General features: G+C 43.0%; 1 protein-coding gene across 1 annotated transcript; it reads right to left on the bottom strand.

Annotated features, from left to right (window-relative positions):
• Window positions 1-1,493: 1,493 nt before the first annotated feature.
• On the bottom strand, window positions 1,494-15,249 carry lsm14aa (LSM14A mRNA processing body assembly factor a). The gene is made up of 9 exons (XM_080544745.1): window positions 15,025-15,249; window positions 11,591-11,754; window positions 10,757-10,943; window positions 9,768-10,148; window positions 7,960-8,136; window positions 7,147-7,324; window positions 6,953-6,991; window positions 6,112-6,352; window positions 1,494-5,707 (listed from the first exon to the last, which is right to left on the bottom strand). Exons 1-9 carry the CDS (start codon window positions 15,143-15,145, stop codon window positions 5,684-5,686), a joined length of 1,512 nt encoding a protein of 503 aa, XP_080400871.1. The 5' UTR covers window positions 15,146-15,249; the 3' UTR covers window positions 1,494-5,683.
• Window positions 15,250-15,890: the final 641 nt, after the last annotated feature.

Here is a 15,890-nt window from a genome sequence, read left to right as displayed (position 1 = left end):
TTCTGGCATATTGTTTGTGGTTCATTGAACCCTATTGACCTTTAAATGCTCAATCATGTTGAACTTGGGCGCTCTTATTTTGAAGAACGCTCTTATTTGACATACACTCACCAAAAACTTTTATATGTACATTATAATGCACCATGTCACAAAGCAAAGGTTGTCTCAAACTGGTTTCATGAACATGACAATGTGTTCAGTGTTCTTCAGTGGCCTTCCCAGTCACCAGATCTGAATCCAACAGAACACCTTCGTAGATTGGGAGATTGAAAGTGCATCTTCAGGATCTGCAGGATCTGCAGGAATTGCGTGATGCAATCACGGACCAGAATCTCAAAGGAATGTTTCCAACATCTTGTGGAATCAATGCCAGGAATAATTTAGGCTTTTTTAGCAAAGGGAGGCCCTGCCCTGTAGGCCTATTCGTTGCCAGAATCCATCCGTTTATCTCCCATGCCAATACTGAGAGACTAGTGCACGCTTTTATCACTAACAGGCTGGACTACTATTGTAATGCCCTCCTTTGTGGTCTACCAAAAAAAGCCATAGATCAACTCCAGCTTACAGAAAACTCAGCTGCTGGTGTGTGAACCAGGACCAGGAGAGCACACATTACACCTGTTTTAAAATCAGTGCACTGGCTACCTGTTAGTCACTGGCTGTTATTTGTAGAATTGAGTTTAAGATTCTTTTATTGGTTTACAAAGCACTAAATGGTCTCGCTTCCGACTACATGTCTGACATGGTTTTAAGATATGTACCCACTAGATCCCTTAGTTCCTCTGGTACTGGTCTCTTGGTTGTTCCAAGGGTCGGGTCTAAAACCCATAGCCACTATGACCCCAGACTTTGGAACGGCTTGCCGGAGGACTTAAGGGTGGCAGAGTGGGTGGATAGCACACCTTTTTAGCTTGGCTTTTATCTAGCGTTCATTTCAACTTGCACTTTTACTCCTATTTCTTGTTTTATTACTGGTTTTATTGTGTTGTATTTGATCTATTTCTTCTATCCTACCTCTTGTTTTATTGTGTTGTATTTTATTTACTACTGTTTTTATGTTCAGCACTTGGAGTTGCATTCGATGTATGACTTGTGCTATAGAAATAAAGTTTGATTGATTGATAGTAGGCCTATAGTGTTCCTAATGAAATTCTTGTGTGTACTTTAACATTGAATGGAAGTAGTCGGGCGGAATTCCACTATTGAAGCTCAGAGAACAGATTCCTGAAAGAGATACCGTCCATAGACTGAAGTTGCTCCAAACCCAGTTTGAAGACCAGTTGCCCCAGACCCAGTTTGAAGACCAGTTGCCCCAGACCCAGTTTGAAGACCAGTTGCCCCACACATACATACACACATTATCATAACATTGTCATAATATGCATATATGCAATATACACATATTATGCATTAGGAGAGTGAAATACAATGTAATGTGATTTTGAGAAAGTTGGGAGAGAAACATGAAAAGACGACGAGACACAAAGTAATGAACAACTGTTTATTGTATGAGGTCCACATAGAGGACATCTATGGAGATAGATTAGTGCCAATATTATTGTAAATAAAGAGTACAACTCACACATGTGAACCGTGATCCATAAACAAAAAACACAAATATTATTTACTATCCACACAAACACCTACTTCTAAACTATTATGTTAATACATTACAAATTATTTGTAAATATGGTTAAAGACTTACATTTGCAAACAAATGTCACAATGTGTGAATACAAATGAAAGCCCTGACGTCATGCAGGCAACAATTTAAATTGTAGTTAACAGTCGTGAGGGTGCTCTCGTTTCAGTGTTGGTGTAGTTTAGGCAGAAACAGGGTTCCTCCAAGTTTCAACAAGTCGAATTTAAGACCTTTTTAGACCTCTTTGAATATCATTTTAAGGATCTCATTTTAAAGACCTAGCACCTAATTTCTAGACCGAAATTTCTAACTGAAATTTTTGACCTTTTTAGGCCTTATGGATTGCTGGATTTTTTACTTTAAGGCTTTTTAAGACCAGCATGGGAACCCTGATAAACCTTAGGAGAAATGTATGGTATAAAGCCTTTCCAGCCTACAGCTTCCGTGTTCTAGTTGAATGGATAGTCAACTAAAGACAGCCAATGCGTTGTGGATCATTTCTTTATAAACACATGGAATTTTATTGCCAAAATTCTGTAAACAAAGGAAAACAAATCCACAGTTGTAATTTGATCCGCAAATGCCGATTTGACATTTAATGCTAAAATGTTGTATTGAAATTATTGGACACCTACACAAAGCAATGCTTTTATTTATAACTTTGGATAGATGTTTGTTAGGTTACTGCTTTCGTTTTCTTATTCACACAGCGTGACATTTGCAAACAAATGTAAAAGCATGTATTTACACATCTTCAGGCATATTTACGAATCATTTAGCATTTAATAAAATAATGGCTTACAAATCAAAGTGTGTGGATACATTATATTTGTGCTTAGTGTTTTTTGCTTACGATTCATGGTACAAATGTGTGTGTTGTATTTATTTACAATATCGGCAGTAATTGATCTCCATAGACATGCTGGGTGTGGCTCCAGAGATGTTTGGGTTACATTTCCAAAGAAAAAACCATAACCGTGGTCTGTATATTGATGCTTGAACTACTATAAAGAGATACATTTCAGTATGTTATCACAATCACAATCTTTGTTTTGTGACATGACTTAGTGGCTTCTGACAGGCATGACCATCATGCAGTGTTCAACGCCCAAACTCAACATGGCATCCCTTTAAACTAGGCACAAGATTCCCCCTCACCTTACTTACACCAACTAGAACAGAAACCAAGATACAATGTGTCAATTTCAACATCGCCCATCCAATCGATCCCCAGATAAACACATTTTCATTGACAACATTCAAATCAACACATTCTGCTATCTCTGTAAGGTGCCAATTAGTTCCCGGAAGGAATTCTATGGGGGACATGCATGGCAAACATGTAACATTGACAGGAAAATATAAAAGAAAAAAAGGCACAGAGTTTGAAAACTGAGCCACTTTTCTCAATTTGATCAGTACAGGCCAAAAGAGGATTTGTTGCTTGATATTTCCCCCCCGAAAGGTTAATGTGGGGCAAAATCTAACACTTGGTACCTCAGTGCCTTAATGCTAAGGAACAACTACTTCGTAATGGAAATTAACCAGACCTTTGAACAACTAAACTCAAGTTGAAATGCATTCATGCTGACATTTCCATACCTTACTTTAGTCAACCACTTGTATTTTCAAATCAGGGAGAACTAAGTCGAAAAGGACTGTGCATAACAGCTTTAGCTTACATTTATAATCAACATCAAAGTTACAACCCCAACGCATCATTCACAATTAACTAACTAACTTCTGGTACCATTAGTTTCAAAGTCTCATCTAGTTATTCGCTGGCATTAAGGCACAAGACAGTGTAATCCTGTGAATTTCCTGAGGACATAAGTACTGTCAAGGTAGTTTTGCACAGTCATTTTTTCCACAACATTTGGGGATGTTTTTTTCTGGAGCCAGTCATATGAATACATCTGTAAAATATACATTAAAGAACAATATTCCAGGAATAAAGCATGACGCTGAACTCTAGTTTTTAGTTTTCAAGGCCTGTTCACACAGGGGGAGTCAGGTACCATCAGAATATGAACAAGCGATCGACAGCAGAACTGGAGCACAATTTCAGGACTTTCAAATGAACAGAAGACACCAGTTTATAAAACAAATTGTAAAAGTGCAACTTTGTGTACATTTCCTGCAATATCCAAAACACTAAGTTATTCTCACCCTCTTCATATTTAAGTACATTGAAGTTTGATTTGTGTGACATTTTGTAATTTCTGGACAGATTTGTGATTTCATTATCATCGTTGTTACAGACGGTAGTGCCGTGTTACAGACAGAAGTGCCGTGAATATAACATTGTGAATTTCAAGTCAAGATTTTTAAAGTTTTTCACAAAATCCATAAGAGACGTTATGGGTCCTAGAGGCAAATGAGGTCCTTGTGAGGAGGGGGACCAGTATAACAACTTTCATAACAAATCAAATCATCAAACAGGGTGGGGCTGAGCCTTATACCTTTTTTGGTTATTACAGCGGTACCTATTGGTCGATGGGTGTCATTTATGGTTTTGGAGGAGCGGTGGACATGGACTTTCATATTGCCAAAACGGAACACTTTAAAAATTTTCACATCTTCAGAAAAATGGCCAACGAAGAATAAGAAGAACTCTAACAATAGGGTTTCAGCCCTAATAATTATTATAATCTTCTACTTTATCTTTGAGTAATTATAATTACAACACTTAGCTTCAACCACCATGCAGAGCTCAGCACGATATTTCAACAATTGAGTAATATGTCGGTAGAAGACATGAAACACGGTGACCTCCTGTTTAGGTAAAAGGTAAAGGTAAAGGTAAAGGTAAAGGTAAAGGTTTTCAATCAATCAATCAATCAATCAATCAATCAATCAATCAATCAAAAAACAATTCAACGTCATGTCAGAATGGAGCTTCAAAGACGCTAAATATAGCTTGGTAGAAATTACTGAATTAATTAAATAACATGAAAGTTAATGCCTGGCAAAAATATAAATACAATCTTGGAAAGCTTCCTAGTAAGGTTACAACTTCAGTGTAACCCATCTTTGAAGGGCCCATTTGCCAGAAAGCAAACATAGATAGTGGCCTGCTTTAGCTAGCTATTTTGTGACTGCCTATGTGGGTGGCAGTAGCGATATAACTGTAGCGAAAAGCAGCATCTCAAACTCTAGTCACACATTACCAATAGACCTTGGGTACAGGGCGTTAATATGATAAATGACAAATGTAACTGATCACTGACCCAACAACCTGCGGTATACCGAGTTATGCATCAGGAGTAGTACAGGTGTATCAGAAAGAGTACAAGTGTTGACATCTAGCACCATCATCCATACACCACAGTGTAGAATGTGATGGCTAACACAAGACTGTCGATTTGAAACTGTTGAAACCCTCATTAACAGAAGATAAAGGCCAAAGAAATAAACATCGAAAGTAAACCTTTGAAGTACGGTAAATGCAATAGAATATTACAGACAAAAGTTGAGAATACCTAGCAAAAACACCACGAGCACTGCCGTTTGAGAAGTGGGATAGCTAGCTGGCGGGTCAGGAACAGGTATGGTATGTGTAGTAGAAAAATACACAGTAGAAAGCTGTGGCTGAGACCCCACTGGCTATTTTGGTGCTTAAGTTACATAACATATCCCAAAAATAAAGCTATGTCAGCGATCATCACAGTAAGAGGGCTCACGTACACAACCCTCTACACCCAACAGAACATTATCAAATACGACTTTAGGAAGGGGAGGGGGGGAAAAAAGAATCATTGCTGAAAAAAAGAAATACTGATATCCTTCTGAAATATGATATTCATACACAATTTCAGCCACTTGGAAATAGTTTAAGAGATCTTGACATTTTTTGACGGATTGCATCATTTCCATTGTTAAAAGAGATGGAAAATAAGTTGCATTCAAGCAGTCTACCCCCAGTGCTGGTGACAAATATACAGCTAGTACACAATCTTCATTTTTTTTAGTCAAAAGTAGCAACCAAAACTAGTTTATAAAGGAGAGGAGTAGCACCTCTGTGGAACGCCTTCAGCTGCACTACGCCGCCACCTTGTTATCCTTCTGGAAGAAAGGCAGAGGGGAGACGCTTACAAAGTAGAAATGGAGACAATCAATCCTTATAGAACACAGGGGGACACTTTACACTACGTTGCCCTTAACACTAGAACAGCCGTGCCTATTTTACCTACTATAAGAGCCGCCTCGGGGGTCAAATGACTATTTACACACAAAGACCACTAGTTGGCCGCTTGTAAATTAGCCTGCTTCCTACTCAGAATAGCCGCAAAATAGCTTTATACTAGCTTATCCTGATGTGATTTTTTGAAAATGTAAGGATACTGGGTTGTAGAACGCACATATCTAGGAGAAGTCATGAAAGGAGGGTCCTGAAATGTGATCGAGTGCAAAGGCATAACACTTTTTTTTACTCACAGGCTGATTAAGTGTTAAACATAATACATTACCCTGTACGCAAACTCTGAGAACTCCCGGCCTCCCTGGCTGCCTCTGTTGTACCCCCCCCTGTACCCGCCTCCTCCGTGGGGGGGGGCAAACGATCCCCGGCTGGCTGACCGCCCCCGACCGCCGCGGAAGCCCATGCCGCCCCGCCCTCGCCACACCCCGCGACCCCGGGTCTGCCGAAGGGGAATGCCGAACGTCTCTGCGTTCATCCGTCTCTCCTCAGCCCAGGTCTGCCTCCTCTCCCTGCAGAACCAGACAAAAACCCCAACATACTCAGGAGACGCAAAAGATGACATGTCAAAGTAGAGCCAAGTATTGGGATTCTTTTTATGCAAGCGCAGGGTTTGACATTAACGCTTGCCCGGAGATAGTAAAAAATTCGGCAGATTTGTTTGCACGAGCCCAGCGACGCTGCTGGATCCTGGATCTGTTTATCGCAGGCGCCAGACCAGACTAGATGATCGTGGAGTGAAGATATTATTAAAGTGTACGCGATGCGACGGGTGATCGACAGGCGCGTACGCTTTAATAATATCTTCACTCCACGATCATCTAGTCCGTCTGGCGCCTGCGCCGTTGTTCTTCCTGCACACCGATACACAGATCCAGGATCCAGCAGCGTCGTCGGTCTCGCGCAAACAAACCCGGCGAATGTTTTACTTGCCCCGGGCAAGCGTTAATGTTGAACCCTGAAGCGTAATACATTGCACGCACAATTGCAGTGAGTACGTAATGCTCTGGATGATGCCTTGTACATTGGCCCAGTGGAGGTTAGACTAATCCAGTTTTGTCGCACAGTAGATTGCTAGGAGAACAGATCCAATAGAAGATGAAGAGACCCACCGTGGGAAACCTGAACCTCCGGATCTTTCCGCAGCTTTCCTGGGAAAAAGAACAGAAAGGTGATATGATCGTGTACATGGGCATGCCTGAAGAACACACCATTTTACTGCCTCAACCTATGTACAAGATAGATGGACGAAGAGGATGTCAATATTCAGAAAGGTTTGGACAGTGATTGAGATAGCGAGCTGTACCTTGTATCGTCACAAGAGATGTTGTCAAAGAACGACTTGGACTTGTCGTAATAAACGTTGGGTGCCACCTCCGCCTCTTCTTTGACCTCTTCGTTGCCCTCGCTGTTCTGGGTCTCCACCCCAGAGTCACCCTTCTCCTCTCCGTTCACCGCCTTCTCCGGCTTCTCCGTCTTGTCGTCTGAGAAAGAAACGGACGTTTAACGACATTTAACGAAGCTTTTTCACAACGAGGCGTTACATTGTTATGGACTGTGCTAACACCTACGAAATCAATCTTTTCATACTCACATAACGTCATCTTTTTTCAAAGCGTTCAATTAAGCGTTATGGAACGAGAAGCCGTAGTATATTGTGGATATTGGCACAGCTAGCGGGGTGGTTAGGCACGACGCGAAGCGGAGTGCTGTTATATATACACCCCCTAGCTGTGCCGATATCCACGATATACCACGGCTTCGAGTTCCATAACGCTTTTATACAACGGTTACCACATTTATCTATCAATATTTCACAGAAGAACGTTTTAATTCATGTATTTTAATGGAACACATTTTTATTGTAAGTGTATTCATCCGCTGAACAGTTGTTTATCGGTTGCTAAGTAACGGTAATAATGTAACTTCGATAACGGTAATATATACAAACGCGGAGTAATATGAAAAGATGTGTCAACATTCCATCTAGCTGTGCGTATGTCATGGATATCATCACGGCTGGAACGCAAACTGACCACAAGAGACAATGGACCAGATCTATCCGTTGTATAAACGTGGAATAATGACCGGATTCTGTCTCCAGATATCTCCCAAATACCTTTCAGTTTGAGCTTGCTCTGGAACTCCCGGTCGATCTCCTCCTTGTTGAACTGGGCGTTGGCGCTCTCAAAGTCAAAGTCTTTCTCGAACTTCATGGGTCCGTCTCGGCGCACGTTGAAGCGGCCCCTGCCGCGGTGGCCCCCCCCACGCCCACGCCTGGCTGGCGGAGGACCAGCTGAGAGAGACGAGGGAGAGAGAGAGAGAGAGACGAGAGAGAAGAGAGAGAGGAGAGAGAGAGATGAGAGAGACAGGAGAGACGAGGGAGAGAGAGGAGAGAGAGAGGAGAAAGACGAGAGAGAGACGAGAGAGAGAGAGGGAGAGAGAGACAGTTACAAACAGGACAGTCAACTATCGCTGCAATAAAACAAATGCTCAAACTCACCACGAAAAAAACTGGACATTATTATAATCAAACCTAAAGAAATATTTGAATAAACAAGCTAAATAGTTGCCAGAATTCCTCAATCAGTAGGCTACAACACATCCAACAAACGTTAGAGGCAATTGAGTAGAATATTACCGCATATTATTAACATGGCAGATCTGCACAAATTACCCTAAAGCACGGAGCATTATGTGATATCACACAACACACTGCACACACACACCACCACACCAGCAGACAGGCCTCAGAAAATGAAGAAAGTAGAGCTGAACATGGCATCCTGGACATGGTATATTGTCGCCAAATATATGGCATTAGATTACATAAGGAGATCTGACATTAAACCACAACTTGGTGACAAAACGTCAATTTGCACAGGTGGCGATGAAAACACTCAGGCAACAGTCAGCTAGGTACAGGGTTCCCGCACCTTCTGAAACATCAAATTCAAGCACCTTTCAAGGACTTTCAAGACTCAATTCCCTGAAATTCAAGGACCCAACACGGCATAGTTTGAGACAGAACTAGTTGACGAGCTAAGTAAAACATTTTTGAATATATATAAACAATTTTTAGAGAGAGAGAGAGGAGGGGGGGGGATTCAAGCACTTTCAATGACCCATGTCTATCTTCAAAAACTTTGAAGACCTTGATTTCTTTTTCTGAAATTCACAAACTTTCAAGGATTTCAAGGACCCGTGGGAACCCTGTAGGTAACCTAAAACACAAGAGGTCAAGTTGTTTTGGTTTAAAGACATGAGTGATGGGCTGGACAGGCATGCAGTCTGAATGAGCATGGAGCTGAGGTCTGAGGTGATGGTTTAGAGCAAAGTTGGTAAACCTGTGGGCCGTTTAGAGGCATCCCTGCCTTCACCCCGGACCTGTTCAGACTCTGGTCTACTGGGGACTTTCTGGGCATCAGTGCCTGGAAAGGTACAGTCCTTGTGTTTTTATGCAGCTCCATCAATCTTTAGAGATTTGCCTGCAACACCATATACAAGACATGGCTCTCCTACGCCTACCTTTATGTAAAGGCACAATTGTTTAAAACGTAGAATCTCTGGAACAAAATGTCAGATTCATTTTTTTTCTTCTCTCCATCTAATATGCTAGGCTTGCAGCATCAACTCTCACATCAACGGCTTGACACATCAACTGTTAACTGTCACATCAACTGTCACATCTACTGTCATCAACTGTCACATCAACTGTCATCAACTCTGTCATCCACTGTCACAACAACTGTCACCCACTGTCACATCAACTGTCACATCAACTGTCACATCAACTTTCACATCAACTGTCATCAAATGTCACATCAATTGTCATCAACTGTCATCAACTCTCACATCAACTGTCACATCAACTGTCACATCAACTGTCACATCAACTGTCACATCAACTGTCTGAGGCGTTCTCACCTGTGGAGCTAAAGATAGAGTGGATAAGCCCTGCTGTGTTGGCCCTATCTCCAGCGCCGTGAGAGACAGTGGCGTTGCGGTTGGGTGGAGGCCAGGCCTGACTGCTGCGACCCCCGCTGACAGCCTCACCCCTCCTTGGATCTTGGTCCTGGTGGTGGTGGTGCTGCTGGTGGTGGTGGTGGTGCTGCTGGGTCTTCTGGCTGGCGTGGGGGGCGGAGGAGGGGGCCGTGCGCCCGGAAGCGGGGCTTCTGCGGCCCAGACCTGGGGCCGGGGCTGTGGGGGGGGCGGAGGAGGAGGAGGGGGGGGCTGAGGGGGCTGACGGCAGCACCTGGTCCAGGGCAGGGCTCTTCCTCAGGGGGTCCAGCGGGGGGCTGGTCCGACCTGGGGGGGGGACAGAGGGGTTGGAGTTACCAACCGACCTGACCCTTGGGCATGCTCACGCTGAACACTAGGCCACACAGCTGCCCTGACCCTTGGAAAGCATGCAGGATTATCCCTTCATGATATTGTGTTCAAACATTAAAAAATACCTGCCGTCATGTCACAAAGACAGACTTTGTGCATCTCATCACTGACTTTAAACACTAGAACAGCCATGAGTAAAATATATGTATCTTTGCACTCCATCAAATTTCAGGACCCTCCTTTCATGCCTTTTCCTAGATATGTGCGTTCTACCACCCAGTATCCTTACATTTTCAAAATCACATCAGGATAAGCTAATATAAAGCAAGTAGGAAGCAGGCTAATTTACAAGCGGCCAACTAGTGGTCATTGTGTGTAAATAGCAGCGTAGCATTATAAAGAGGCGGCTCTTTTAGTAGGTAGAAAAGGCACGGCTGTTCTAGTGTTAAAGCGCTTCCTACTTTTAGCGCACCACAGTATGCAAGTAAAGTATGACAGACAGACACAGACCGTAACCATGGAATCTAAATGACAGTTGGAAACACACGTGTCATTAACGCTAACACTAGCGGTCCCTTTCTCACCGTAGGCAGGCCCCGCGTGGCTTTTACCGACACCGACGGCACCAAACTGCGGGGAGACCAGCGGGCTGGTGTTGAACTGGCTGTACGCAGGCACCGGGGCGCGGTTGAACAGGCCGTAAGAGGCCACCGACTGGAACGGTGCCGAAGCAGCCGCAGCGGGAGGCGGAGGGGCGGAGCACAAGGACGACTGAGGAGAGGAGGGGAGGAGACCAAAGATCAACACATTTACCAACTGTCCATCTTGCGTTCTATATCAGAAAAGGGCACCAGAAAACACGGCATATTTGGGAGGACATTAATATAATAACAATATAATAATATAGGCCATTCAGCTGACGCTTTTATCCAAAGCGACTTACATTGCAGTGAGTGCATACATTTTTCTGTATAAATGGTCCCAGCAGGAATCGAACCCACGATCTGTGGTTAGATCCACGAAGTGTTTGTTAGCACCGTGCTGTACCAACGGAGCCACAGAGGATCACAAAAAAGAATGGACCTATCGCTAAGCCACGCCCCCTTTGAAAACTCGGACAAACAAACAACGCTTCACTGACAGTGACTGACTGACCGACCGTGACTGAATGACATTCAATTACTTACAATGTGCGGGAGTTGGCAAATTTCTGATTTCTGATTTACCACAGCAAGTAATAGACATGTTTCTTTTAAAGATGACAAGAATATTTCATCTAGAAGCTTTTCACCATCAGATATTAGAGAGTTGTTTGTCAGAGTTTTCTGCCTGTAGTGACTTTTGCTGTGATATGATTGGACAATTTCTATTTCGGGGCGTGGCTTAGCGATAGGTAACATTAAAGAGACTGTTGTTACCTGAACGATGGCAGGGTCCTGGGGGAGGTTGCATGTCGGTTTGGGAGGCTCACACACAGTCAGGTCCTTGATGTCACTGCCTCGGAAGATGATGTACTCAAAGATCTCATCTCTGGGTGGGATGGGCCTGTCAGTGGGACGGTCCTCCGTGCCAAACGAGCGAACTGAGGAGGAAGGAAGCTTTGTTAGCATGACTGGAACAAGGCACACGAGGTAGCTGCTATGGTGTTTATTTAAAGGAACTACTCATATTCCACATCAAGGACCTAGCAAAATGTGGATGCATTAATGTGTTGGTCAGGGAGAGAAGTTGCTGTAGCGTGTATGAAGATAGCTGGATAGCATCCTCCTCTATGCAGTCCTATGGACAGACCTATGGGTAGACCAGTCTGAGACTTGGTCATGTATCAAAATAAAAATGACCCCCCCCGCCAAGTCACAGGCCGTGTTCGAAATGGCATTCTGCATACTAAATGAGTATACACTGCATACTGCCTACTAAATTCATAATAAGTATGCCATTACCAGCCGACTAGTGTTCATACTTGAAGTATGCAGCTCAGTATCCCAGAAGGCATTTCGCACCAGCCAGGCAGCGGGGATTTTAAATCAGGTTAAACCTCCATGGGCTAAAAGCTGTTGTAATGTTGGCTCTAATAATTTAATAATTTTGCCATTTAGCAGACGCTTTTATCCAAAGCGACTTACAATTACGAATTACAGGGACATTCCCCCTGGAGTAACTGAGGGCTAAGTGCCTTACCCAAGGGCACACTAGTAGTGGTGTGGCTTCAGGCGGGATTTGAACTCACAACCTTCCGATCACAAGTCCAACTCACTATCCACTAGACCACCACTACCCTACAAGTGTTAACATGTCATTTTATTAATGTGTTTAACCAAAATGTGGCCAGTTTATCAAAATAACCTGTTTATATATCTGATCTGACATTTGTTTTCCACTTCTGTAGGCTAATGTTAGCTAGCTACTACTAGTTAGATACCTTTAATGGGTTCGACAGAAACATCAGCACAAATAGCTAAACAAGTTGTAAAATGATTTAGGCAAACGTGTGTGTGTGTGTGTGTGTATAACACACGAATAAACTTGGATTTTATGCATTTCAAATGGCATCTTTGTAATCATGACGACATAGTCATGTCTAAGAATGCATTTCAGCATGTAGATTAGGGCTGCAACGATTAGTCGACATAATCGACGACGTCGATCATAAAAACTCGTCGACGTGGAATTTTAGTGTCGACGCATCGTATAAAAAAATTAAAAATAAGCAAAAAAAATAAAAATAAGCAAAAAAAATTAAAAACAGCTAATTGCAGCCGCACTTGACCCACGGTTTCGAAAACTGAAATTCCTCACACCAGGGGAGAGGTTCAGTGTTCAGAATAAAGTACAAGCTCTGGCCCAACAGTCCAATGAGGTGAATAACCAGCGCACCAGTGAGAATGAAGAAGCCACAGCGGCATCAGCTGACAAGGATGCCACAGTCTCAGCTTTGGATTCACTTCTTGGAGGAGACTCAGCAAGCAGTGACACTGACGGTGAGACCAATGAACAGGAGGCGCACAACCAAGCGATCATTAATGAAGTGCTGATGTACTTCGGAGCACAAGCCATCTCAAAGTCAGAAAGTCCCCTGTCATGGTGGAAATTTCATGAGTCATTATTTGAATTTGCAATGGGAACGTATGTTAAGCCAGAGAGACTGGACAACAGGGTGACATTCACAGGTGTGCAGACTTGAGAAGGTGAGGTACAACATGCACTGGAGCCCGCAGCCACACGACTAATAGAAAAAATAATCGACAGATTAGTCGACTACCAAAATAATCGTTAGTTGCAGCCCTAATGTAGATACTAGATTCTGAAAATAGTGAAAATACCACCGCTCAGACTCAGAGGTGCTGGAGCTGAAGAGCATCAAAGTGCAAAAAAGCAGCGTCTGCACACTCAAATCTGTGCAAAAAACGTTGTTTAATGCGAGCTGGGGGTGAATTATGTTGATTTAGGCCAATATTCTGAGAGCTCCATTGTTACTGCAACTGCTCCAGAACTTTCACTTTTCAACTCTTTAATTAACAAGAGGCCTGCAGGATACATTCTCAGAATGATTACACAACAACACACTCTCTTGCACTTTACTAACCAACGCCATCACTCAACTGAACTATCAGTTGCTCATCCTATGTATCCATCTATGACCTTCTAACATACTATAACATCTAACCTATCTTTCCTACGTTATATCCATCTAACCCGTCAACTACCCTCTCTTCCTTCACCTGCCACTAGTGCATCACTAAGCATAGCCCATACTGATTAACCTCTCAATTGTATTGATCTATCCATCCTCTCATCAATCCATTGATCCATCCCCACCAACCAAACAATCTTTAACTTGATCCGCCTAACATAAGACACCCACTTTCTTTCAACTAACCAGCAAATCAATCAATCTATCTATCTGTCCAAACCCATCTTCAAACCTTTCCACTACCAAAATAAGACTTTGCAAGTCTTTGCCCAGGAAGTTTCTTCAGGAACTTATTTTTCTAGTTACAATCTTTTTTTTCTTTTCTTTTTTGGGGGGTGGGGGTCATTATTATTTCGATAAGACATGGCAAAGTCTCCAACTACCCTTTTAAAAGGTTGCATAGAGGAGGGTGGTATGAAGATTGTTGGCAAGCCTATTAAGGTGATTCTGACTAGCCTAGCTGGGTCCACTGTTCAAAAGCGTGCCGAAGCGAGCTGACCCGACCCGACCCGAGCCCTGTAGTGGAAAAGCACCATTATAGCATCACATGACAACACCATTGTGTTAACTGGACAGCTACGTAGAAAACTCAGCCAAGCTAGTTATTATCCACGTTTTAAGCTTACAACAATGACAACCAATTCGGGTCAGCACCAATTCAATTGCTGAAACGGAACGTTACAGTTATACAATGTTATGCAACATAACTTATATTTTCCTATTCGAGGCCTCCTATGTCAGTCAGCAGGTGTGATTATTTACATTTGCCCTAACCCAATACGACCCCCACCATCATTGATGGTCTCGTTTCAGGGTTTAGCCAGACCCCCAGCCAGACAGACAGTTTCAGGGTTTAGCCAGACCCCCAGCCAGACAGTTTCAGGGTTTAGCCAGACAGTTTCAGGGTTTAGCCATAACCCCTGCCAGACAGTTTCAGGGTTTAGCCAGACCCCCACAGCCAGACAGTTTCAGGGTTTAGCCAGACCCCCCCCCAGCCAGCCAGACAGCAAACCGTAGCTAAGACAACTAGCTTAACTATAACCGTCATAGCAGCAATGAAATTGTATTTACTTTAAGTGGGATCTATGTGAGCTTAGAGTTGTAGGTTTGTTACACAAATGTAGCAACCAAAAGTCTCAATTTAGTCGTTTCCATCACCTTTCGCAAGTGCGACGGTTGAGTTCTCAGTGTCAATAGTGTACAGAATCCCCTCGTAACGGATCTCGGCCTTGGAGATCAGGCTGATTTTGCTCCCGATATAGGGGGTTCCTCCACTCATGGTGTCTTCCCCCGGGACCTCTGTGGTCTTTAAAAGGCAACAACCCCCTAACCCAACCTTCTTCCCTCACTAAGTGTGAAGGATATACTCTCAGACTTTCTCTGTTTTGTTTTGTTTTGGTGTCTCTCTCTGACTCTGCTATTCTTTGGGCTCCACTACAACATGGCTACCTCATCTTCGGGAACACGACATCTCGCGAGTTTTCCTGAGAAGGAACACGACATCTCGCGAGTTTTCACCATCGTTCTGTTCAGATTCGACTTGGTTACATAGAAGCAGATTACATAGCTAGAGTATAGAAAACTTAGGGATAGTAAGTGACAACTGAATAATAATGTTTAGCTCAGCCAAATCAACTCATAACTACATAGCTATGCGGTATGCCTTGGCTTAACTACTTTATTCATACGAGCTGCCACATAATGCATTATATAATCTCTCTATAATTATATAATAATGCATTATTATACAGCAACCCCTACTGGAGTTGGAACGATTTCCAAACGCATGATTGTTCTTATGTGGTTGGGTCTACGGGTAGTCCCTCCTGTCAAACCGTACAAGAGCTTTGTTTTGCCTTTACATGTTTCTTGTTTCGTCAAATTCGACCTCTTTAAGTAATAGTATGGAGGTGGGTGGCAATAAAACATCTTGTGGAATAAAACATCGAATGCTACTTTCCAAATAGGGGGGTCGTACGATTGTAAGTCGCTTTGGAATAAGGCGTCTGCTAAATGCCAAAAAT

The sequence above is a fragment of the Nansenia antarctica genome (assembly GCF_963989245.1).
Source record: "Nansenia antarctica genome assembly, chromosome: 14".
Taxonomy (NCBI): domain Eukaryota; kingdom Metazoa; phylum Chordata; class Actinopteri; order Argentiniformes; family Microstomatidae; genus Nansenia; species Nansenia antarctica.
This window is presented reverse-complemented; position numbering and strand designations above follow the sequence as displayed.